Source organism: Channa argus, chromosome 11 (assembly GCF_033026475.1).
Source record: "Channa argus isolate prfri chromosome 11, Channa argus male v1.0, whole genome shotgun sequence".
NCBI lineage: Eukaryota > Metazoa > Chordata > Actinopteri > Anabantiformes > Channidae > Channa > Channa argus.
The window spans coordinates 19,721,398-19,746,526 of NC_090207.1; the positions used below are offsets into that span (position 1 = coordinate 19,721,398).

General features: G+C 39.9%; 1 protein-coding gene across 9 annotated transcripts in view; it reads left to right on the top strand.

The window, feature by feature from the left end:
- The first annotated feature begins 791 nt into the window (after positions 1-791).
- The window catches only part of pbx3b (pre-B-cell leukemia homeobox 3b), a 55,917-nt gene continuing 31,579 nt past the window's right edge, over positions 792-25,129 (top strand). For 3 of the 9 annotated variants that reach the window (XR_010915595.1, XM_067521923.1, XM_067521926.1), the window contains exons 1-2: positions 792-2,238; positions 2,893-2,972. Coding sequence is in view for 8 of the 9 variants with exons in the window: in XM_067521923.1 (XP_067378024.1) it covers positions 1,991-2,238; positions 2,893-2,972 (328 nt within the window). In the remaining variant the exon portion in view is untranslated. The remainder of the gene's footprint in view (positions 2,239-2,892; positions 2,973-25,129) is intronic. The other 6 variants (XM_067521929.1, XM_067521931.1, XM_067521932.1 and 3 more) reach the window with 3 other exon arrangements.

Here is a 25,129-nt window from a genome sequence, read left to right on the forward strand (position 1 = left end):
TATGAACTCTTCTCCTTAGTTTGTATTCCTGAAAAAGAGAGAGAGAGAGAGAATGAGTCTGAAACTTAAAATCATATTTCCTTATTTTAATATTAAAATTTAGTGAAACGTTGTAAACAATGTTGGACAACTCCAGACTACCGATCTGTCATTGCTTAATACATTTATGCTTGTCCAATGACTAATGTCAGAAATTCCAGTCAGACAGTCGTGTAACCAGCAGAATTGTCCTTGTTTATGTTGACTTTGTGACTTCACTCCATGCTCGTCACCAAACCCAACCCAAACAAACCACCTGTGCCAAAAGTTCCGTATCAAGGCCACGTCTGCACAAACACTCCCATACAAGACGCATGCTGCCTTTCCCTAAAATGACAATATTTAAAAGTTAAAGCTGTCTTATTATATTCTTTATCCCGCATCATAAGAAGAAATATTATGGAGCCAACCGCTATATTTTATTTAGAAATATTAAACTCTCCTTATAGAGGTGCACAGTATATTTGCTGCCTTGTATCCAGCTCAACAACTTGTCTGCTGCCATAGCAACTGCGGAGGGACACAGAGCAGCGCCGCCTGCTTGTGCAGTGGATGTCACTCGTAGCAACGACCAATCAGAAGTTCCCATCCTTTTGCACGAGCAGCGTGAAGATGGAGGGATGGAGTGGGTGGGCTTTCGAGATCATGTATCTGCCAGTAATAGGGCACGCGGATCGTCAGTCTTCCTCATTCTCGTCGGGGATTGGTCGAGGAGATTCACTTGACAATAATATAAACATGTCTACTGCCTGCCTGGCTTGAACCAAGGCTTACAGGGGACTATGCAGTTCTACATCAAACTGTGTAAAAACTCTCATTGTGTATTTGCCTGTGTTGTTGCAGCGCTAAATCTTTATTACTACTAGAGACTATGCACATAGCTGCACGTGCACGCGTGAGGAAACGAGGATACCCTGCTGCCGCTGCTGCAAGAAAGAGAGAGGGGACGGAAAGCCGTGCTTTCATCATTATAATCACCATCCTAAGTAGTACCTCTTAACATTTTGTTTTTCGGTGTTCAGGCGAGAAGTGACAAGAATATAGACCCCTCCTCTGCAGGGCGGAGCGTGCATTTTCATTTCGTATTTTGTATTTTTTATTTTTTTTTCTACCCCTTTTCCCTGCTCTGACACGTCTGCACTGAGTGAGTGGCATTGGCACACTGTCAATCGCTCACTACCGCTGCCATCAAACAACATAAAACACACACAGGCAGAGGCTGGAGCTCATAAATTTCAGCAGGGCGAGATATTTTTTGCGCATCGCCTTTATACAGCGTTGTGTATCCTAATTAATTTCTTCCTGCTGTTGCTTTTTTTCTAAACAGAAATCTCCCAACTTTTTGTACATTTCATATTTTTTATAGTCACATTTGGACGCCTTATGCCGCAGATTGTGTATTTTTTTAAAATACGGTCAGTTGTCGCGGGAATCATTTCTGCACATTTATAGTTGGCAACACCTGCAAGCCTAAGATTTTTTTTTTTTTATTTGTTTACACGTTTCCACATTGGATATTTTTGTTTCCGGTGCTTCGCGAGGAGGATTTGGACATTTTGGAGAGGAAATGCGCCGGGAATCCCACGAAGAGCGCTAATAAATGAGAGATAACCAAGGAGCGTTTCTGTCTGTACCACCCGTCAAACCGAAGAGAAAAGACAGATTGGCAGGAGGATTCGTGCGGGATATGATGGACCGTAAATTTTGACAAAGTAGTTTTAAGAAGAACAAAAAAATATATATATTTATGCTTTTTTTCTACAGACAGAACCACGCGTTTTGGCACTTTGAACCACGCGTAAAATAACAAGAGGACAGTGGTAACTTGGACATTTACGCCAAAACATCACTGCTAGTCTTCATTAAACGTGTGTGCTCCGTGGGGCTGAAGAATCACACGGCCGAACATCCTTCTAGTCTCCACCATATGTTGTTGTAGCCGATTTCGTATATGAGTTTTTCAATTTGTGTGGCTCAGTGCACAGACTCTTTAGCGGCTACAATGGACGATCAAGCCCGGATCATGCAGTCGATCGGCGGTGTCAGTCTGGCTGGCCACTCGGTACAAGGAGGCATGGCACTGCCGCCTCCACATGGACACGATGGGACAGACGGGGACGGAAGAAAACAAGACATTGGTGACATTCTCCATCAAATAATGACCATAACTGATCAAAGTCTGGACGAGGCGCAAGCAAAGTTGGTTGATTTATATGTTTTATTAACTTCGTAGCCTCCCCCACATTTAAAAAACAACCCCCCCAAAAAAACAAAACAAAAAACAAAACAAAAAAACCAAACCAAAAAAAATAAATAAAACGCTGAACACAACATTATTAAGATGTGTCCCGCTTAACTTAACTCCCTCCATGCAAAAATATAGTCTGGATTGGCTTTAATGATGATCTTACACTGAGGTGTGTTTAAAGCTTTAAAACAACAGCATTTTATTTAAACTGCGTGTAAACCAACATGCATCAAACTCAGGTGGTGGAACACAAAAGTTTGTGTGTACATGTCCTGTAGTGTATACTGATATATTTACGCTATACAGAACTATTACTGATGCTGAAGAGCTGAATATAACACTAGTAAGCTCATTATATAATTTAACCGTCATGGGCATTATATTTACAATATATATTTATTATTGGTCTAATTTACTCAGTTACTTCTATTCTTATTTTGTTACACAATAGAGTAAAAAATATAAGTTTCCAGAGTGGTGTGGGCTGTAAAACTACAAGGCACAATATAGAAGCAAAAAAATATCTTACATTATCTATTTACTTGTTAGTGTCTAACGTGATTCATCAGTGAACTTATTTCAGTATTTTATCTTTCTTTATACTGAAACAGGAAACATGGACTGAACTGTCACAGAATGAAACCAGCACTCTTCAGCGTTCTCTGTGAAATCAAAGAAAAGACAGGTAAGATCTTTGTGTCAAGATATAAAGTCAAAAAAATAAATAAATCACATCGGTGCTTCAGTGTAGTAGCACACAGACACATTTACCTCCCAGTGATCCAGTGGCAGCTTACAGGGGACCTCTGCCCAAATGAATCAATCACTTTTTTAACCATGTCACAGTGCCACTTAGAATCAGAAGTGGACTTTTTCAGCCCTTCTTCTGCAGCATCTTTTGCAGCCCTTGAATATATGTGCGCTCCAGCTTTCACCCTCACTACCCAGGCACAGGCTGAGGAAATCCTCTAGCATATGTTCTACATAGCTGAGATCACACAGAATTCATGCTGCATATCCTGACAACAATTGCCACCTGTATTGACTTATGAAAGCAGTGTAATACAATCTCAGTCAGTAATTGTTTTGCAGTTGCATGCAGACTCATTTCCTACAAATGAGAACTGTTCATCTGACAATATAATTAATAGAATCAGCTTGTAGAAAATTACTGAAAACAAAAATTAAAAGAATTTTTTTTTTCATCTTTTTTGATTGTTCTCTAAGTAAGTTGAAATTGTTCAGTGTGTGCACACATATAAACACATACAAGGGATACGGCATAATAGTTTATATTTTTGCTTATAGGCTAAACTTTAATGTGTCTCTAAAGGCATATTACTGTTACTACACTTTGCCACAATGTTTATGTGATGTATAATAAAGTGCCTCCCTTATAATACTGAATGGAAGACAGCTTGCTGAAGATGGTGTTTATTATGTCTAATATTTATGTCATTGTTCTGTTATTGAAACTAGTAAAAAAAAGCACTATTGAACAGAAGCTTATCTATACAATGTATCTAAACAAATATTTTTTTTCCAAATCACATATCCAAAAGAAAAAAACAACGCTCTAGGTTTAGAGTAATTTAGGAAACCTGATGTCCTGTCAGATTTGTGACCTTTGTGTGGTTTATGAGGAAATTGGCTTGAGGGAGATCATAAAAGTTTATGAACTTCCCCAACACAGGTGGTGTACACAGGGGCAGGAAAAGGGTCCATAGTCTAGCCAAGGTTCTTTGGGATGTGTGTGAGTGTGTGTGCCTGTTGAGTCAGAAAACAAGATAGAGGAAGGAAACCAGTGGATGTAGATCACACTTCACACAGAACACCAGCTTTTTATTTTAATGTGAAAGTCTTTTTCAGCACAGATGCACTGTTGTGTCTGTAGGTGCCCAGAGAAAAATAGATAAAGGTATTTTATTTTCAAACTGGGGGTATATTCCAATCTCATCTCATAAATGTGCACGTTTTATCATTTGATGGTAACACTTGACAGTATGACAGTGAGCTGAGCTCCACAGTTTGAAAACACTGCTCACTGCAGCCTAAAAAAGCAAATGAAAATGACAACGAATTTAAATTACTATAGCTGGATGTGTGAAAGAGTGTATGTGCCTCGGAATAGGTGTGTGTGTGTGAGTCTGTGTGCGTGTGTGTGTGAAAGAGATGAGATGGACAAGCTTGTGTGCGTGCACGGCTAACCTGTGGTTTAGAGTCACAGCCTCCTCCTCTTAGCCATTGACAGAGCTCAGCTGGTCTGGTGGCCTTGCTGACCAGCCTGTTTTTCCAGCACACAGTGAGCCTTTCACTGGCTCCTGCAGCATCGTTCACTGGGCTTCCTTGGCTCTTTTATGTCCGCTCAGATGGCACAGTGATTGCTGTCTTTTTGCCATGGGATCCACTGTTGGCTGAAAATGACATTTAATAATAAATCTGAAAGCAGCCCAAGAATCATTGGTATAATTATTGTGCACATGTATCGCGTTATCGAGGCATATTGTTTAGTGTGCAGGTGAATAGCACGTCCAGGCGTCGGCTTCAAAGCTTTAGAAGCAATATGTTACAAGTTTTATTTTGTGATCACTTATGGGATAAAATCAAAGTTGTTAAAATTATTTTATTTTCTATTTTATTAGTGTTTTCTTTTCAGAGTAGGAGCAAAACATTATCGTTTCTAGCAGTACAGAGATATTATGAACACTTTTTGGGGGTTTTTAGAAGTTTCTGGAACTCTTCTAGATGTTATTGTAGAGCTACAGCACATTTCTGCATTGCTAATGCCCTAGAAGTATTAATTCACTTTGATATGCTAATTAGAGAGCATTATGCAAGAAATGAGATTAAGTGGCAGCATGAAGTCATTTGCCTGTCACTAAATTGAGTGTTTTTAGCAGGAGGGTTTTTTTTTTGGCCCAAATTTTCTTGGTTTTGCAATTAGATAAGGTAAATGTGAGATTTGGTTCGCTAGTCGCGTTCTTTGTCCTTCGGTGTGTGATATTTTTCTTTGGCTACATACATTTTAAAAAACGGCAGATATATGGTTTTATTGTCTTATGCTTCAGGACAAAGGATGCATTCATGCTTTACCTTTTGCCTAAAGGCTGCATGAGAAGACAATAAGTGCATTTAGTGAAAATTGTCTGTGATTCAGATGAGTTTTGCAGTGATTCACGTGTGCTGGGTTTGTTTTATCGTGCTGGTTACTCCCTTCTCTTGCTCTCATGCTTGGAAGAGAGGCAGCAGCAGCAGCAGTGGGAGCGGCAGGAATAACAAAGGTGAAAGATTACCTCCATATGGTATTTCTGACCAGGAAAAGAGAGGTTCTGTAGCAAGACTCCTCTTTGAATTGAGGTTTAATCAATAGAAAGAGATTACAGAAAACTATTACAGGCTAAATCACCACAGAGTGCCACAGAGAGGCTTAGCTCTTTCCACAGCTCTCTCAGCTGCATGGCGCTTCTTTTGGCTCCGTATTGACTTGTTGTTTTCCTGACCTTTGACTCATCAGGTTCAGAAATTGGGGAGGGGGGGTCTGAAGAGGTATGGGAGGGAGAGAGAGAAAGAGTGTGGCAGAATCAGGCTGATAAATGCTCTTATCCATTGTTTAAAGCAGTGGATTAGGGAGCGAATACACTCCAAATCCAAGCCAGTGTCGGGGTTGTGTTGCACATGTGTAATTTGGCTTCTGAAAACCGCTAAAAGACGCTGTCGTGTACGTCCGTTGCTTCGTCTGCATTATATATACCGTTCAGTTAGGAGGGACTGTGTTAACTAAATACATTTCAGGATGAGCCTGTAATTAACCACATGCAAGGCTGACTAAAAGCATTACCTGGAGTAAATAGAGTTAGGACTGAGGAGGTAAGCATTTCTGAAATCTACAGGGAACATTAATTTCAATGTTCCCTGACAAAGTTAATGAGCCTTCTTCCTCCAATTGGGTTATTATTATTATTAGTACAAATGTATTATTATTATTAATATTATTGTTATCATTATTATTATGACGATGTGAGAATACAAATATATATTTTGCTTTATTTTTTGACTTTTTTCCATGTTGAAAAAGCTCCAGTAAATGCATGACAGAGAACAGAAAGCTATTCAGCAGGAGAGACAATTGACTTTGGCTGCTTTTTGTCTCACAGAGCCTCAGTGATGTGGCTGCTGTGACTAGATAGTGTTGTGCCGAATGGCTCGCGCACAGCTGGGTTCCTGACTGACTCAATGGCAGGGCCACTAGTGCTTCCTCCTCCCGAGCACGAGGGGGGACCGGGGGAAGATGTGGCTATTATTTTAGTCATTCCCAAATTCCCTCAATATTCTCATTTGCAAAGATGAAAGGGCGGAAGATGTGGAAAAAGAGGAAAATTAGAAAATAAAACAACAAAGACTATACTGTATACTGGTCTCATTTGAAAGGGTAAATGCTTTTGTGCTGTAGAGATAAATGCCTCTGCACCGGTGCTGCCTGGTATCTGCATGTGCGGCTCCTCAAGTCAGTTTTGTATGTGTGTGTGTGTGCGTGTGTGTGTGTGTGTGTGTGTGTGATGATTCAGTGCTGTCCCTCCATCTGCACACACAAGCACCCATCTTGCACATGTCTCCTTCGCTCCCCCTCCATTGCTCCAAGCATTTTCTGCGGCCCTCTTGCACGATCAACAGCTCGTAATTGTTTTTTGCACATACGTTATGCAAATGAGTCTTTATGGCAACTGGCATAACAATTAGCATCCTCCAACAATATTTTAGTAGGTTAATTGTGAAATTTCTGAATTGTACATCTGAGTTGTTAATTAGGCATGACAGAGGTGGTGAAATAGTTATCTTCAGGCGGTGACAGCCAGCAGAGGCTGCTTTGGATGCAAAAAGGAAGGATTGATTGAAATTAGTTTACAGCAGTAGGAGTGTGGCTGTTGGAGACACTTTGCATGCCCCTTTTGATTTTTGTGGCATATGTTTGCCGCTGAATGCAAAAACATAAATCTGAAGCAGAAAGGTAGAAGCAAGTTGAAATGATGACTTGAAGCGTTGAATAGACACGTGAATGATACAACTTGTTGTCTTGTCAACATGAGTTACAGTTGTTTTTTTTTAATGCATCACAGTTTCTGCTATCTTGTGAAAACAGTAAAAGACCTCTGACCTGCCAGATTTAGTCTCTGTAAATTGAATTTATGGTATTTACTCTATAGCCCTAAAGAAAGTTAATGCCAAACAACCCCCTATTATATTTAATTAGTTTTATCTATTTTATGAGGCAACTTTTACAAAACACATAATTATGTTCGTCAGTAAAAAACAAATTAAACAACAGAAAAACTTATGAAACTGTTCCAGAAACTGCTTTTGAGGAACACATGCATTATTCTGAGGTTTTATTTGATAGTATTGTTCAGCTGTGTTTAGCTGCGTCTTGTATTTATTTGCAATCAAAAAAAGAAACTCAATCTTTTTTAACATGAACTTTTCTGCGAGTCTCCTGTGTCATGATGTTTATTACCCTGTCACTCGATGGACTGTAACATCAACGAGCCGGTTATTAGTGTAAAAAAAGGTTAGAGTGAAAGACTGTTGCAAAGCAAGTCCTCTCTCAGTAATGACTCTGCTATTTATAGGTCCCTATTTCATTAGCTCTAGTGTTTCAGGGAAGAGTTCTCTTCATGGGACAATACACACCATCATGTAAAGTTTCTCTGCACTGAACGACTGAACGACCCATGTTTTGTAAGGGCAAGAACATTGCAAACAATCGTGCTGTTATGAATACTTCTGATTTTACTCAAATAGGCTTTTCTGTATTTAATCTTTTTAGAAGATGAGCTGTTATTTAAAGTTTTATATAGGCAGATCAATGTCTGTATTTTTGATTTGTTTTGTAGTGTTGTTGTATGTGTTAACTCCGACAGGTGATACATTTCTGTAGATGAAGTGACAAAAGTAGGCCGAAGTCAGTAAAAATGCACATTTTGAATCTAATTTATATTATTTTGACATTGTAGTAGTCTGTAGTCTGTAGCATGTTACTTGACAAAAACAAAATGATACATTGTTGTCACCTTTCTTTTCTTTATAGACTGTTTTCCAAATACAGGAGAGAAAAAAAAGCTGAATGTGTGCTGGCTTTTTCTCATTTGCAAGCTTGAAAATGAAGCCCCTCTTCCCATTGTTCCATATGCCATTGTTCCACATGTTTCATACATTAGAATGATATATTGAAGGCAGAAATGGGAAAAAGACTGCAATGCAATGAAATTTTAATCAGCGTCTTCTGCTGCTTTAATAAGGCAAATAATTCTTATTGGCTGCTGTGTTAAGATTTCTAATATTTAATTCATAACAAACCTTGCATTATTCTGCGTTAGCCCTAAGACAAGCTGCACTCTGTCGTCTGCCAAGAGGCAACTATGGGGAAAAAAAAGACATAAAAGGAAGTGCATAGTGAGCATTTTTCTTATCATTTTTGGCATAATTTTACGTAGTTTAACATTGCCTGAAAAATTGGGAGTATGTTGAAAATAATTGTGGCAATGGTGCTAATGATAGAGAAATCAGTATACTATGAGCATTCGCTGAGCATGCCATCTTTTTATTTTCTTAAGTCCTTGAAGTTCTTTTTTGTGTCTGAAGTAATGGAAAGATGGCGAGGGGCCAGCAGCTAGGTGCTGGATCATGTTACAGCGAAACGGCGGCCCCTGTTTTCGTCTCTCGGTGAAATGGCTTAATTGGTGTCAGAGCCCCAGGGATAAAGGCCTCTTGCTCTGAAACACAGCCACACAGGCCCTGTCTTCCCTCAAACCAGGAGGAACGGCCGGCGTCTGCTGGTGAATGAGGACTTAGCCGTGGCATAACAATACCAAATGATGTTTGGGATGACAGAAATTAATATGCGCTTGCTCCCAGAAAGCTATGATTAATGACGGCGAGCAGGGGAATGCTGTCCCTCCTTTTGCTCTTCTTTGATGGGGATTGAGAAGCAAAAAAAAAAAAAAAAAGGTTTGTCCTCTCTTTAGAAAGTGGAGGTCATCCAGAGTACATTACTGCTATTCTTCTCCTGCTTTATTTTTCATTGAAGGACTGAGTGCTTGTAATGAATTTTGGAATGATTCACTAACATTGTGAACTATTGCATTATGATGTGTGGCGCCGAGTCACATGCCTAAATACTTTTGCAAAGATATTCACCCACTCCTCATAGTTCTCATAGTTTTACCTGTAATAATTAACAGTGTGAATATCAAAATGATAATTACTGAAATATCTTTAATAACCCACGCAAGATCATTGAATTGATAATTTGCACTAAAAAAAGAAGCACTTCTAATTTCATTATTGGAGTTAATAACTGATTTGCTGATGGTGCCTTTTCATATGGAATTTATACACACCCATTGATTCAGAGCCAAATGTGTGAACAAAATGGTGGTGTGCTGTTGCCATGATAATGATCTGTATCTGTTGTGTCCTAGGAGGAGACACATGAATATTTAATTGTGTCTGCTAGAGAGATCCCCAGACCCTTCCGTTCATTTCTTACTTTCTCTAATGTGTTTTCACCCTTCCAGGTACTTCCTCTCTAAGTAATGGAGAATTAAAACGTGCATTAAACAATATAAATTGCAATGTAAGGGATTTCTAAGGACATTTGTCTCCGTACAATGTGGTTGAAAATTCAAATGGCAAGTTTTGACAATGGACATTCTGCTGACACCGTGTATTTGCCTCACGTTTGCCACTCAAATAAGCATTTCTACTGTCAGAGTGAGTGATATGTTTTAAGCATGCACTTTTTACTACACGGTGCTCTGTAAGATGATGTGGGTGCAAGGATATGAGTTTTAAACAGTGAATGAGTTCCCCTTCATATTGATCTATTTGTGTTGCCGGAGTGGCAGGTGCTATACGAAGACTGTGTCAGCTTTGATTGTTTGTGTCAGTGATCCGAGCCGACACTGAGCTCTCTTACTGTTTGTCACTGCACTTGCTTCCTCTGATGAATGGCAGCACACTGCACAGATCCTCAAAAAACTATGCTCTATGCTCTTTCACAAACTCTGGCTTTCAGTGATTGTTTAGCGTCTCCCTCTAATTTCTTCTTTAGGAGTGGGACATCCGTGAAATGTCCTCACGGTTATTAGTATTATTGCCCTTTTAATACAATTATGTAAAATCTTTGTAAGTGAATGTAAATATCAGTTGTTGAAAGACAGGAGGTGTGATACCCCTTCTTCTCTAAATATTCCACATTAGTTCTGTAACCTGTGAGTGTGTGTGTGTGTGTGTGTGTGTGCGAGTGTTTGTGTGTTGGCAGGCGTGCCAGGTTGTGGCATGAAGGTGAGGTGCGTGATGCTCGAAGCTTCTGTAAGTATGCAGAGCACGGCGGGCCTCTTGCGGGTGCTGAAGGAGAGCATGGAGTGGCAGAGTTAATTTATTTAATGACTGAGCGTCTTATATCTCCCCAGTCCTGATTAGAATCCATGCTTGATGAGGGAAGCGATAAAGGGGTGTGCACTGCCCCTAGGCCCTAGCACGTACGTTCATGGTTTTCTTTCTTCGGTGCATATTTCCCCACATCTTCAATCCACTGGGTTTTACAAAGGAAAGAAAGAAAGAAAGAAAGAAAAAGCACAAATGCACTACAGAATGGGATAATTTCCACTACTGTCTGTTGTAATATTTTGTGATTATGTCTGTTTGTGGGATTATTTTGTTTCACATTGACAGAAAATGCAGCTCTGAGGCTGATTAAATATGTTTGTGTGTGTGTGTGTGTGTGTGTGTGTGTGTGTGTGTGTGTGTGTGTGTGTATGACATGCTCTGTGATAAAGACGAAGTGCTGTGGAGCTCTATGAACGTGGGAAAGCCAAACAGAGTGTGTCACTTTGGCAGCACGGGCTGTCAGCATTGGGGAGCTGCAGTTGTAAAAACCATGACCTTCCTCTTTGCCAGCATGTCTCTTGCAGAGCCAAAGCGCTGCCCTGTAGATCTGGGCTGGCTGTGGGAGGGAATACAAACACAGAGAAAAAGGACAGAGAGTGGAAAAAAACAGTAAGAGCCATAATTGCAAAGAAGGGGGTGGGGGGGTTGAAGTAATGAAATACTTCTTGGAGCTATCATGACTGAGAAGGTGAGGGAGGAAAAGCGAGAGGACTGGTGAAGAGGGAGAAAATACTCCTCGGCTTCTAACATTTCCAAGAGACATCATCAGTAATGCCGCAGCAGCCTCACAAACCAGAAATTATTTCTTCAGGCATCGCTGTCAAGTGTTATTCAAATAACACCAGCCTCACATTTGAATAACAGCCGACATTTTGAATTAATTAATCAAACAAGATAGTCTGGGCCTTTTCTCATTAGTCTACAGGTCAGGCTGGGGAAGATATATGCGCTGGTGATGATATACTTGTCTTTAATAGTGATTTATGGAGATTTTGGATTGTACTCGATTTGTCAAAGGGCCTGGTAGCAGAAAAATAGGACAGTGCATATTTCATTACCTAATCTTTGATACGTTTCATGATGCTAAAAGATACAGCCCTGTTGTTTAGATGCACGGGAATCACAGGAATTTTATATTCAGTCATTTTGAGTGAAGAGACAGACACACACACACACACAAACTATACACGAGCACACATTTAATCTCCTCTCATACCAGAGCTCTCCCATTTTACTTTTCCTATGCAATTAAGCAAGGGCTGTAAATTATAACTGTGTCGTACTTTAATTATCATGGTATAAAAATAGAGTTCCTGTCTTTGAGAGGATTTCATTAACTCACTCAATATTCCATGTCAGCATAGAGAATCACAAGATTGCAGTGAGATTTGTGTTTAACCTACTCTGAACAAAGTCTTTTATTTACTTTGATGTTATTCACATAAAATCGACATATAAAAAATAGAGTAGCTTTTCATATAAATATGTTCTATAATTTTTCATGGCTGCATTTGTGGATTCTTCTCGTTATAGCCTATTTATCAGCTGTTGTGACATTTCATTTTGCATAGGTAGTGTATGGTCACGAAGGTGTAAGTAAAAAAATGTATATTTTTAAAAGGAGAGCTAGTGTTAATGATGTCACCTGCTTTAGGTGTTAAATATTAATAAACACATTCAGTTTACCAACACTTCATCTTTTTATATATTTTTTTTGCATACACAAGTTTTAATTATCCAAAGTAGACATGCAGCTCATGCAGTATGCATCTGGGATTTTGTGCAGGACCATATATGTGTGTGTGTGTGTGTGTGTGCGTGCGTGTGTGTTAGCGAATGCGTGTGTTTGTGTGTGTGTGTGTATGTGTGTACACAAGTGTCAGGAAGCTACGAGCTGTTGCCATTCCAGTGAGCAGCCCACACAAAATGCACCAACACCAGTGTGACAAAACATTCAAATAAATTGCTGTCAGGCTGCCGAAACACCAAGTGCAGCGATTTTTATCTGACATGTGGAAGACCCAGACATGCAGTCCTGACAAGTAACGCCGGAGCACCTGTGAGAGACGGGTGATAAAAATCTGGATATGCCTGATCCTCGGCATAACAATACCTATCATTATTTGATATTATTACTCTTCCTTAAGAGAGAGCTCAAGATAGAAAGATAGCACACGTGTTTGCTTTTATAAAGTCCTGATAATAAATGATCTTAGGCTGTTGTTTGTGTAGATGCACTTAAAATCTGCAGCTAAATTAAATTATATAGTTTGATGGCATAACAACAAGTACTAAACAGGCATTTATATTCACACAGAATTATTTTTCACTCAGAGAAAACTGCCATGTTGTTTGTCTGCAGGCTCATTGTAAACAAAGCCCAAGGTTAGGACATTTATTTATTCGAGTCCAGCATCATTATCCACAGGTAGATAAGCCAATAAAACATAGGTATAGTACAAAGCTTTTGAGGGATTGAATATTTCAAATGACAAATCAAAAAAAAAAAATCTATTACAATTTATATAATAAATTCAGTGCAAAAATCAGCTCACCTGATGATACTGACTGACTTTGTTTTACTGTTCTACACTGTGTGGAGACACAAATAAATACTAAGAGAGTCTGTGTTGCTTCACTTATTTTCATTCAGTCTACAAAATTGACTCAGTAATTCGTAAACCCAATTGAGAAGCATTTAAAATTGCTTCTTAGAAACTCAGAGACAAAGGACTCACTGTGGAATGTGCCATCCATTCTCTACTGTATTGTTATTTTCTCCCTTATAGGTTACTAATGAGGAATCGGCCCTCATTATGATTTTAAGGATGAGAGAGGAAAGCTTTTAATTAATGATATGTAAATGGTTCTGAATTGATTATGTTAGAATATCAAGAGAGATGGGTAGAAGCTGTGGTGTAATATATTTTAATTAAGAATTAATTAAAAATGATGGCAATTTTATAGAGGCTCACAGAAAATAGAAGAATTTATTCTCTGTCACAAGTAAATCAGCCTTTGATTAAATAAACAGACACATGCTGTATTCATTGAAGAGTTATATTTATACTTTGCCAGGGAGAATTATCCTGATTATTTAGAAAAAAAAAAAAAGATCAGTGCGGAATGTCAGTGGTCGACCACAAGCTGGGTTCTCTGGGGTTAATGGTGATTTATCTCATTCCTAATTCATGAGATCCTCCTGGTCTGTGTTAGGTGGATCAATAAAGCTGTGTTTCCTTTTTGAATTCAGTGCCTACAATTAGATTTGCGACGTGAAACACAATTATAAGTAAGACACGAATGCGTATTTTTATCACTTGTGGCAAGTGAATGTGCGCCCCAAAAAGATATCAATCTGTTTATGAGGTAAAAAGATTTGTGTGAAAAAGATGAGTTGTGACTAGACGTGGACCCTTGTTAACCTTTTTAATTGTTATCTGCTTTCTTTCATTAATTCTTGGGGGCAGAGGAAAACACAAGACGTTAGTTGCATTTGCGGCATGCGCCACTATTAAAGGGAGAGAGGTCTTTGTTTTCTGCTAACAGTGGCATGCATGCTCTGTGCTAAACTCTGCGATCAATGGCAGAGAGGCTGCTATCACAGCACTCGGAGCAGGCATAGCTCAGGGGGGAGGGAAAGAGGGGGTCCCTGGTGGTTCATTTTGATTGGAGCGCAGAGTTTTGTGTTGAAAGGCGAGGGAGAGACAGGCTGTTGGAAGCAAATCCCTCTGGATCAGTTAGAGCTTTGCAACAAAAACACCTTGATATTCCTGGGAACATTTGCTTAGGAAAGAGAATGAATTTAAACAAACGAGCAACGAGAGAACAAAATGATCTAAAGCATTTCTGAAGGTTTCTGTGTTCAGAGAAAGCTTGTGTATCCAAAGCTTAGAATTAATTTTGGAACCCCATTTCAAAACACCATAAAATTGCTGCATTGTAAAAAAGAAATCTATGTAACTTCATTCTGTTGATATGCTGTTCCACATTCCTAAACAGATTTTTTAAACGAAGAAAAATATCCGTTAGGTGACGATATGGATCTGATTACACCACATGTTGTAGACAGTGGCAGTGTGTGAGTGTGTGGCAGTGCTGAGTCTTTATGAGCTCAACAATCTGTTAGGGGTAGTGGGGAGGATATGCTTCTAGAGATAGAGGGAGTGTTGGATGGATTATTAGTCTGAGTCCCCCCATACCAGGTCACATGTAAAGGCTTAGCACCATCAAGAACATGTGTGTGCACACACATCAAATGTCTGGGAGTGAAAAAACAAATATACACATAAGAGATGTGCAGAGGTACGACTATTCAGGAAAACACACAGGGACGCAGACATGTGCATGCATATATACAGTGCAGGCACACCAATGGCTGGTAGAGCATCTTCTTTTTGACACCTGCAACTAGTTGCAATACATCACTGTCAGGATCGCTTTCTCCACATTTCCACAATTGCACGTTAGTTATTTGCGGAGGCCTTCGTCAAAAAGTTGAGCAGTCTTGACACCAGCTCCCTAGCGGGAACAGAAAAGGTGAAGTTGTGCTGGGAGGTGCCATGGCGGGTGTCATCGCTGGGTGTATTGTCTGCTCCCAACAGCATCCTAATGACAACTGAAGAGAAAAATGATGGTTTAACATATGAACATTATGCCAAAATTAATTCTACAGTTGACATGTGAAGTTATATTTGTTGTGTGAAAATCCAATATCTTGATTTGTTGCTGCACTTTATCACAAGTTACGCAGAAACCTCACTTGGTGCTTGTACTGTATTTATGAAAATGAATACCAGGGGATGGCATAATAGAAAGTCGGGATGAGGTTTCTTTTGTTTGGGTCTCTTGTAGTAAATGTGCTTGTGCATTTGACAGTGAGAGTAGCTGTTGGAGGAGGAAGTGAGGGCACGGAGCCTCCTGTGTGAGCTCACCAAGGAGGCGGGAAGAGTCTGCCAGTGGCACCGCTAGTGGTGAACAACAACAGCTCCGGCCACGACAGAGAGGAGATGGCGTGTAGTGTGTGTGTGTGTGTGTGTGTGTGTTCGAAGGGGGGGGGGGGGGTCAGCATCTGAACTGGCTGATGGGAGCCAGAACATGAAACAATGCCGGGGGAACGTCTGGTGGGTTCGCTGCACAGAATTACAAGCGAGGGAGCAGGCCTGCTGAGGCAATTACAGCTTAATGGGGTCATTTGGAAGGCAATTGCTAGGGGTTAATGTAGTATGGAGAGATGAGGTGAGATTGAAGTGAAATTTTTGGCTAGAAAATGTGTTCAAATGAAAAGGGAGCAGGCAGACAAGTTGTGCACTGATGGGGTGGGAGGTTGATTGGGGGAAACTGAAATGCAGGTTTTCACTGCCACACAGAAACAGGCAGGGCCTGGTCGCTCACTCGTATGTACACCAGTGCAGCCAAATACACACGAGCATGTCTGCGCAGGTGCTTTCATGCTCTTTCTCCTTCCTACTTCCTCAACCGAGCTCGTGCACACTGGCTTGGTTGTTGCCTGAACCATGAGCCAGAGCTCCACTGTTCCACTTTACTGTTGAACACTGGTTGCTCTAGTCACAGACATGTGTAACTGTGACTTTCCTTGGTCTCAGCTGTAATATCATTTACTGTTTTAGATAATAACAATCATAACAACAGATAGAATGTATATGAAGTTGTTTTTAAGGGATGCAGAGAAAGATGTGTAAGACTCACTAAAAGAAGGCACCTTAGAGGACGAGGATAAAAAGGATCATTATGTGCTGTTATGTTAGCCACTTCATTACCTTAATTGGTCAACATAATCCGCTGTTGGAAGGATGTACTGGAGCTTTAGTAAGAAGTCTTTGCCAGGACCTCCTAGCCCTGGTCTCACCTCCCTGATCCCCCTAAAGTGTAGCAAGCAGACCGATCATGCTAATCCTAAACTTTGATCAAAGCCAAACTTATTTAAGGTCAGCCATGTGAAATCTCCCAGGAGCCGACATGTACGCCAAAACCAGACTGTGATACAGGAAGTGGAACAGCACTGTGCTTTGTTGTTGCTACCTGTGACTGTGCTGGATCGTTGGACAGTAATAGCATTATCATCAGCCCTTTCAAGTCTTCAGCATTTTGAATGATTATGCCCAGCAGTGGAACTTAACACTGTCCATGGCTGGATATTTCTTGAAAGTGGCTTCTCTCTCTCTTTTTCTTACCCTTCTCTGTCTGTCTTTCCCTCCCTCTCTCAGATTCTGTCATCTCTGTGAAGGCTATGCCTCCCCTCCCTCCACCTCCTTCTCCCCTCTACACAGGGTTTTGGCTACGAGCCGGCCACTTCACTGAGGCAGATTTTCCCAGGCTCCCCAAAGGCTATTTTACCAGGATTCCCATTAGGTCTTTACCCATTACCAATGTTCCAAATCATTTACAGAAGAATCTATTTACTTTATGTGGTAATGGATTCATTTGACACGGCTTGCTCTCAAGAAACTTAGCATTTAACTTGCACTTTCCCCCACCAGAATCTTTTACTGTATTTTAGATGCTTGGTTTCTTTTTATCAGTTACAGTGTCAATTGTCTCATGTACGCCTTCACACCATCCCCATGCTATGCTTTCCATCACTGTGCAATATTGCACAATGTGGAGGTGGTGGAGCATTGTCAGTGCTGCAGGAAATAACAAGTATGATGCAACTCTGTTGTCATTTTAGAGTGACAAATAGACTGTGGCAGACCATCAGAAAGGGGGAAAGAGTGGAATGGTGTCACTGACAAACTGCTATGACCTTTGGGTCCTTTGGCCTCCAGAGTGCAAGGCACATACAATGTTTACCTCAGGTCAGCAGTAGCATGGTCCCCAATAGAGAAAAGCCTGGGCTATAGCACTTATCACATTTGAACCATCAAAACTAATCATTGGTCAGATAATTATTTTAAAATATGGTTTTGGCCATGATCATACTAAATCATAGTTAATTCACAAACGCTCCATAAAGTAAAGCCTTTACAATAGTAAAAGAGAAGCACAGTGCCTACAGCTATTGAGCACTTCTACTCTATGTCACCAAAGCATCCCATCAAAGCGTGCCTCCTTCCTGTTGTAAGGTAGGGAAAAAAAATCAATGCTGCAATCTTTTCTTTTTGCCTCCTCCAATCCGTAATTGAAATGGAAAATCAAATGAACGGCAAGCAGATAATTGTTTTATCAATATTCCCTGCCTGCCCTACAAGGGTCAGTGCAGAATGATCATGAGTCGGGGATATGACGAGGACAAAATGTGAAATTGAACAGCTAGGAGGCAATAAATCAGCCTTGACAACTAAGAGTGACCAGCATGTAGCTGCAGCAGGCAGCTCTCCCCTCAGCATTTGTCCTAAAGCTGTCCACAATAAATGGGGAATATTCATCTCATTATTGTTGCATTTAATATTGCTATCAAATATTATTCTTAGAGTCCGGACTGGAAGTCAAGGTCACTTGCGCTATTATTGTTGTCATTGTTAGTGTGTGATATTGAGAGAATAATAGAGGGCAAAGCCATATGGTCTGCTGGGTTTATGAAGAGGCAAAGAATAAATTTAGTCATTTGTTAGATTTGACCGAATTAAGTGGTTTGCTGTTTGGTTCCCTTTTGACATCTTCATGACTATTACTGCTGCTTAAAGCTATTTATTAGAGAAAACAAAACCAGTGTTTTACAAAAACACAATAGCAACATTATATTATCATCAATAAAACTGGTTTCGGACAGACAATCTACCAGCTTCTTAGCTTTGCTAATTTATGTATTTGCCAGTTTGCTGTCAGACATTTAATGCTTGTAGAATTATGTGCGAGCTCAAGTTGGAGAGTAAGAACAAGTTAATTCATATATAGGCTAATAAATTAATTGTTATCTCATTATATACATAATACATTTTTGAAGATGATGGACCCTAATATTTTGATGCCCAACTAAAAAAAAAGACTTAAATTTTGAATGTACTTAAGCTGGAATTTATAGACAACAAAACACATTTTTATTGACTATTTAAATAGTTGCCTTTTATTATTCTTTTGATCAGCCAATCAATTAATAACTAGCTGTTTCAACTTGAGTGTAATGCCTGTGGGCTTGCATCTCCTCCATTATATTTCTTTAAATAAACCCATCGTGCCACCTTTCCAAGTCTTATAAAAACTGCAGATAAAACAGTTACCAGAAAATCGACATCCTAAATCATGTGACGTCCCTTCCCATCTGGCTCATCCAGTTGCAAGGCATTGACAAAAATATGAAATTGATTTGGTTGAAGGGTGTTAAAGAGCTGACAGGAGAATGTCACAAACAATGAATGGTCACAGCTTGGAGGAAAATCAATGACAGAGGTTGAAGTCAGTCTGGAGTGCTACTTGGCAGTGTTACATTGTTCCTGGAAAAGAGCTGTCTCCTGGCCTTGGTTGTCTGATCAAAAGGAAAACTTGATTGGTTTAATGAAGGAGAATACGTCAAAACTGGCAATTGAAATGTAGACATTGTTTGACTTCAATGCAGGTGGTAGCTCTGCACGTAATTGATTTTTTATTTTTATTTTTTGTAATTTGCTGCTGTTTTTATACCCCGTACTTGATACATAGACACAGTTTGTAAAGCAGAGTGACTCCTTGATAGCATGTCACACAGCCTGCATGTACAATAATGTGTACATATGATTGCAGTGTGTGCAGTTACACAAGAGATTACTAACAGCATTACACAATATATTGTACTGGCTAAGAGTCGACAGATTAGAAAAGTGTTTGTATTTCACACAAGTTATGTTAATTTTGCCATGTAGATTATCATACTAAAAAATACATAAATTGGCAGAGTGTCTTTCAAGTGGCCAAAGTGATGAAAATCCCCCCTACTTTGTTGGGATTGCAGTTGTAAGCTTTGCACCATATGCTACTTTCCTCTTTAGCTGGGATTATGCCATCATTATTGCTGATAAAAGCTGTTTACTGCCTTGGCTCCAAATCGATGCTCGGGGCGCTCTGAAACTGGCATTCCCTCTCCAGAAGAGTTCATTCTATGCCAGCTGCTCAGGATTCAACCCCCTTTGTTTAAGATTTCACAGTTTTTGTAATGTTTATTTTCTATTTAGTTTCCACCCCCTCCCACCCCCCCCACCCCCTTCGCTCACACATGAGGTTTTTCCTGCATTAGCATATGTTTGCAACAAATTGACGTTTACGTTTGATTTGCTTACAGCAGATTGAAGGTGTCTGAGACATGGTTATACAATCCTTATGGAGCTAGAGTGCTGGTTAACTGAGCAGAGACTGTAAAATACAAATAATAAGGCCTGTTTTGAGGGGATATTTTAAGTACCAAATGTAATCGTGGCATTGAAAGGGCTCTGAATTTGGAGCCATATCCCAAAGGTTTCCCCCTCACAGTGTTACCAATCAATGGCATAATCAGTCAATGCAGAATCAGCACGACAGCTGTGTTAAGATAACAACTGCTTCTCATGACTATAGCAGCCCCAATGACCTTGTGTGCCTCAAATTAATAATGTAAAATCAACACAAGACAACCACCCCCTTGTTCCCATGCAGACAGTGATGAACTACCTTTTTTTGCTTTACCATCAAAGGCCACTCAGATTAAGTCATGTTTCAACGCATAGAGTATAACGTCAGTTTTTTCTTTTTTTTTTACAACTTAGGCTCCATGTCCCTTAAATAATGTCTCTCACTCTTCCTCTACAGCTCCCTAGTACCCAGGGAAATCATACTGATCAATATTTCCAATTTTAGAGGAACTGCAGCAAACATTCACACAGGATTTACTGTAGCCCTGTGTTACACTTTAATCAAGCTATAATTTAGACCCAACAAACAAAAGGTTCTGTTGAAAATAAATGGAAAGTCAGTTTGCAATTTGTTTGGGATTTGTATTTTATCAGGTAAATTTAGTCTTTAGACTCACTGTCAAATCTATCTATCTATCTATCTATCTATCTATCTATCTATCTATCTATCTATCTATCTATCTATCTATCTATCTATCTATCTATCTATCTATCTATCTGTGTATATTTTCTTTTACATATGCTTATTTTTCGGCAAATGCTTGTGTTGGTGTTCATGCATGCTGCATGCATTCGTAATGTCTTCACAGGGCATAAATCAGAACATGCTATCTCAGTGCTTCTTTATATTGGTCAAGGGCCATTGAGCAAAACAGCTTAATGTGCCCTTAACCATTTCAGTCATGGCAGGAAGTGGAAAGACTGCTGACACTGGGGCTGACACTTTCTGAAGGCTGTTTATTGTTTAATCTTAAAGTGTGGCTGATTTTCTAAATGAAAATAAAAATTAAAGAATAACACTTATTGAGAAGACAGGGTTGATGGAAATGAGAAGACAGATCTGCCCTTTGCTATCGAGACAGTGATGTGAGCACAGAATTTGAATTTTGTCTTACTGTATAATAACTACTGTAGCTACATATACATAAAGTACACAGTAAATTTTAATATGTAATCACATGTAGTGTTTCATTAGCTACAGCTAATGTCAGGAGTATGAGGCTAGTGAGCCTAAATTCTGGACATATTTTACACTAAATACTCTAGAATTTGATATCACAAGCCACTACAACCCTTAAAACTGTCAACACTACACCCAGAGACCATCATCTGCTTTTAAATCACAAGGTTAAGTGTTGGTACATTGTATCTTGACCTGCAAAAAGTGAAAGAACCAAAAAAAGAGAAAGAAAACACAATGAAAAATGAAGTGCTTATTGGGTCTTCTAATGCCAGGACTTTGGCAGTTGATATTACATTCGTACCTCTTGGGTATTGTGTAGCAGCTCCTTGTTCATGCATGACTGTCAGCACACAAACTCAAGCTTAACCCCATCGAGGGAGCACTCCCAGAGCTCCCAAATGTTTGGCAAGCCCAGGCAGGATGTGGAGGAGGGCAGAGCAGAGCTGAGGCGAATCCATAGTGATCACACAGGCACAGTTTCATGGGACATATGCACAATAAAGGTGATGTCGAAGATGGGTAGATTAAGGACGTGTGTGATGTTTTGCAACTTTGTCTTTAGTCTCTACTAACAAGTATGTGAATGATGACTTAGTTCACTCTATGATCTTTATTTGAACTCGCTGATAACTGCTTGGCGTGGAGTCCAGCCTTTTTCTCCAGTGTTCTCCATCATGACAGGTGGTGACAGAGTATGTGGAGTCCTCATCACAGGTGTGTGCAATTAGCCCGACAGCTAGTCCTGGACTGTCATGAAATAAAACCCTCTACCGTTTACCTGATTCTCTGTGTGTTAAGGTGTGTGTACTAATTCCTAGTAACTAATTGCTGTAAGGATACCAGGTACTTTCATAAAGCTCCATGGTGCACCAGTGTTAGATGATGTTATATACTTTAAAGTGTACATGCAAACTGTCTGGGTCTTGTTGCGAGGTTGGCGAATCTGTGTGTCATTTGCCTCCTGTAATGGGGAATGGACTTGGAAGAGAAGAGAGTGTAATGTATTGGAAAATATCCCTTTCAGCACCTCAGCATTACTTGTCATAGGTCAGGCTTAAAACGTAGCTTGATACAGTTATTAACTCTAATCCGTGAATAAACACAAATCCTCAAGCACCAGCCCAATTAATAATTTGCATAATTAACATGCATTTTAAATAGAGGCTGGTCTTGTCGTTGCCAAAGCAGGGATGGGGGTAATTAGGGCTAACAGAGCAGTGCCTAGGGCCCTTACCCGTGGACGTGCTGCAGTCATTTCCAGGGAAGGGATTGACAACTGCAAGACAAGCTCTCTCGGCTTAGAGCGAAACCCCCTTTGACAGAATTAATAGTTGACAAACTGCTCCTAAAGCCCTGGCATTGTTTCTGTCAGTTGTTTGGTTTGATGTCACTGTTAAACATTATAAATCAATAGTGTCAGGATTTAGTAATGTTTATAGCCAGCCATGGTTTATTATTTCATGTGACTGTCATGGACAAATAGTATTTATCATAGCTGTCTATAAATTACTGCAGACACACTGTTGGTTTACCCAAACCTACTCTGCTCTTACAGGGCCCATTCCAACATCCACTTACATATTTAGGGTAATTTATTTTCTCAGCCATATAGGCCTCCATTAACCCTCTGCTTTCTCACACTCCTCTGGGACTTACTGTGGCATGATTGCTGCTCCTTTGCTGACACTGTAACACTTCAGAAAAGCTGATCAAAGCTTGTTCAAAATTGCATGTCATTTCTGTTTTGAGGAATCAACTATCTGTGTGATTTTTTTTTTTTCAGAAGGTTTAAAAAAGAATTGAAATAGACACTTCCTTTCACAGTTTCACATTATATCCTGTCATTGGCTCATCTTTTTTAGTTTATTTAGAAAGAACTCGTACAGGAAGCCCAGTCCTGCTTCATCAGCCCCACAAATTATGTGACAAATTTATAAGAGGTTCATTTAACAAGACGACATTCAGTGTAACAAAATGGTCTTAACCTTTGCATCACTGCCACACTCATCAAAAACAATTAGAATCATCAGTTTTAAAGGGGAGATTGATTAGTCAGCTCCTGCAACACTTTGTCAACACAACGCAAGAACACAATGGCTGCATTATGTGACTGATTATATCAGGTGAAATTAGTTACAATAACACAAGGATTTGTCTTGTTTACATTCTCCATCATAATGAATATGTAACAACAAGGCATTATTGACCAGTGTGCTTTGTGTCTTCAGCCATCACCACTCAGCTGTATTAATGACTTTGATCCTAGTTTTTATTCTAATAATCTTTAACATGTGAGGACTCTATGATAAGCTGGTTACATTTTATAATAAACCGTTTTTATTATCCGCAAAAGGATTTCTGTGAAAACCAAAAAGAAAGAAGAGATGGAAAGCCGAGATGAAGTGATGGTATTGATCAGCTGTGCCATCGACTGTAAGGTCCACTTTCAGCAGGGAGGTCATTAGTTACTCCTGAGTGCTAATTCATCCCGGGTTGAGGCATATCTGTTAGAATGCTAATTCACTACTATGATCTGACAGCTGGGGTAAAGAAAGGGGCAAGCACACTGCCGCAGAGAGAGGAGAGGAGGGGGCTGCAGAGGCCTTGTGGTCTGGTTTTGTGTTTGGGTAAAGACGAGGACTTCAGAACATGGGATGCGGCAAAAAGTGTGCAGAAAATGGGGTGCAGAATTGACCCCTGCTGTCTTTGCCCCCTAGCAGTAATGATGTAAAAGAAAGATGACATTTGGTGTCCACATTTAACTTGCATTTGCAGTCCACTTGAGAGGTCCAGTATGCGTGACCTACCTTGATTAAGCCTGGGGCTGCCTAGGACTGTACCCTTTAGACTGAAACAAAAAGTGGAAGCTCACAGGAGAAAGCTGAGCCTGTATAATTGGGCCAAGTAGAGCTGCGGGAGGCAGCCAGTCTCCGCTTTGCCTTTTGTATATTCATGACCCCCCCGACTTGATTGATGGAAGGATAGCATTTGGTGACACTGTCATTTGCAAGTTGAAAAGGTAGCGCAGTGGCTGGAGCGGCACTGAGGCTGTGCCTTAGAAGGGGCATCAAAGGAGGCTCATTTCTATGCTGATGATATCCAGCCCCCTCTCATTTTCTTTGTCTCTGTTAGAAGGACATCTGCTGACAACACAGAGTTTAAAAAGAGCCAAGTTTAAAATGAAAACAGGGGAAAGAAGCATACATCTGTGTGTTTGCATGTGAAAAGCACATGCTTGAACTGTGGCTTTAATCAGTGCAAAAGCTTGCAATTTGATATCTTTATGATATCTCAGATTTGTGTCTTGGATTTCAGTGAAATGGAGTATTTTGTGGCAGGTGGCTTAAGAGACATATTATTGTATAGTAATTGGATGACCCACACAGACTTCTGTTGGCTTGAACTCATTTTATTATTTATTCTAGGGGTTGGAAGCTAGTAGTGTTAGCAGATCTAATAGAAATGTAGCCCCATATGTACTCATTAAATCTGGTATGGAAACACTTCCATGCCTTGACTATTACGTTGACAGCTTAGTCTTGAAATAGTAACTGTGACATTTGACATTCAAAAGTAAATGAGACTTTCAAAGACAGACCATACAAAGATGTCTTAAGCTGTCCAAATATTTTTCGAGCTGTATTACGCATTGAATGTGTAAAGACAGACGAGGGCTGGTGACAGAAATATCAGTTTCCTAGAGACACGTCTGCTATCCCCTCAGCACTACAACCCACACTTATCAGAGACACAATTTATAGCTGCGGTGTGAAGTGTTCGCCTGCAACTCCCATCTTTGTATTTACACCAATTAGCACATAAACTCTAATTACTAAGATCAAGGCAGCCGGGAGTCCATAAATGCAAAGCGACACGGAGGACCAAGTCAGCTGA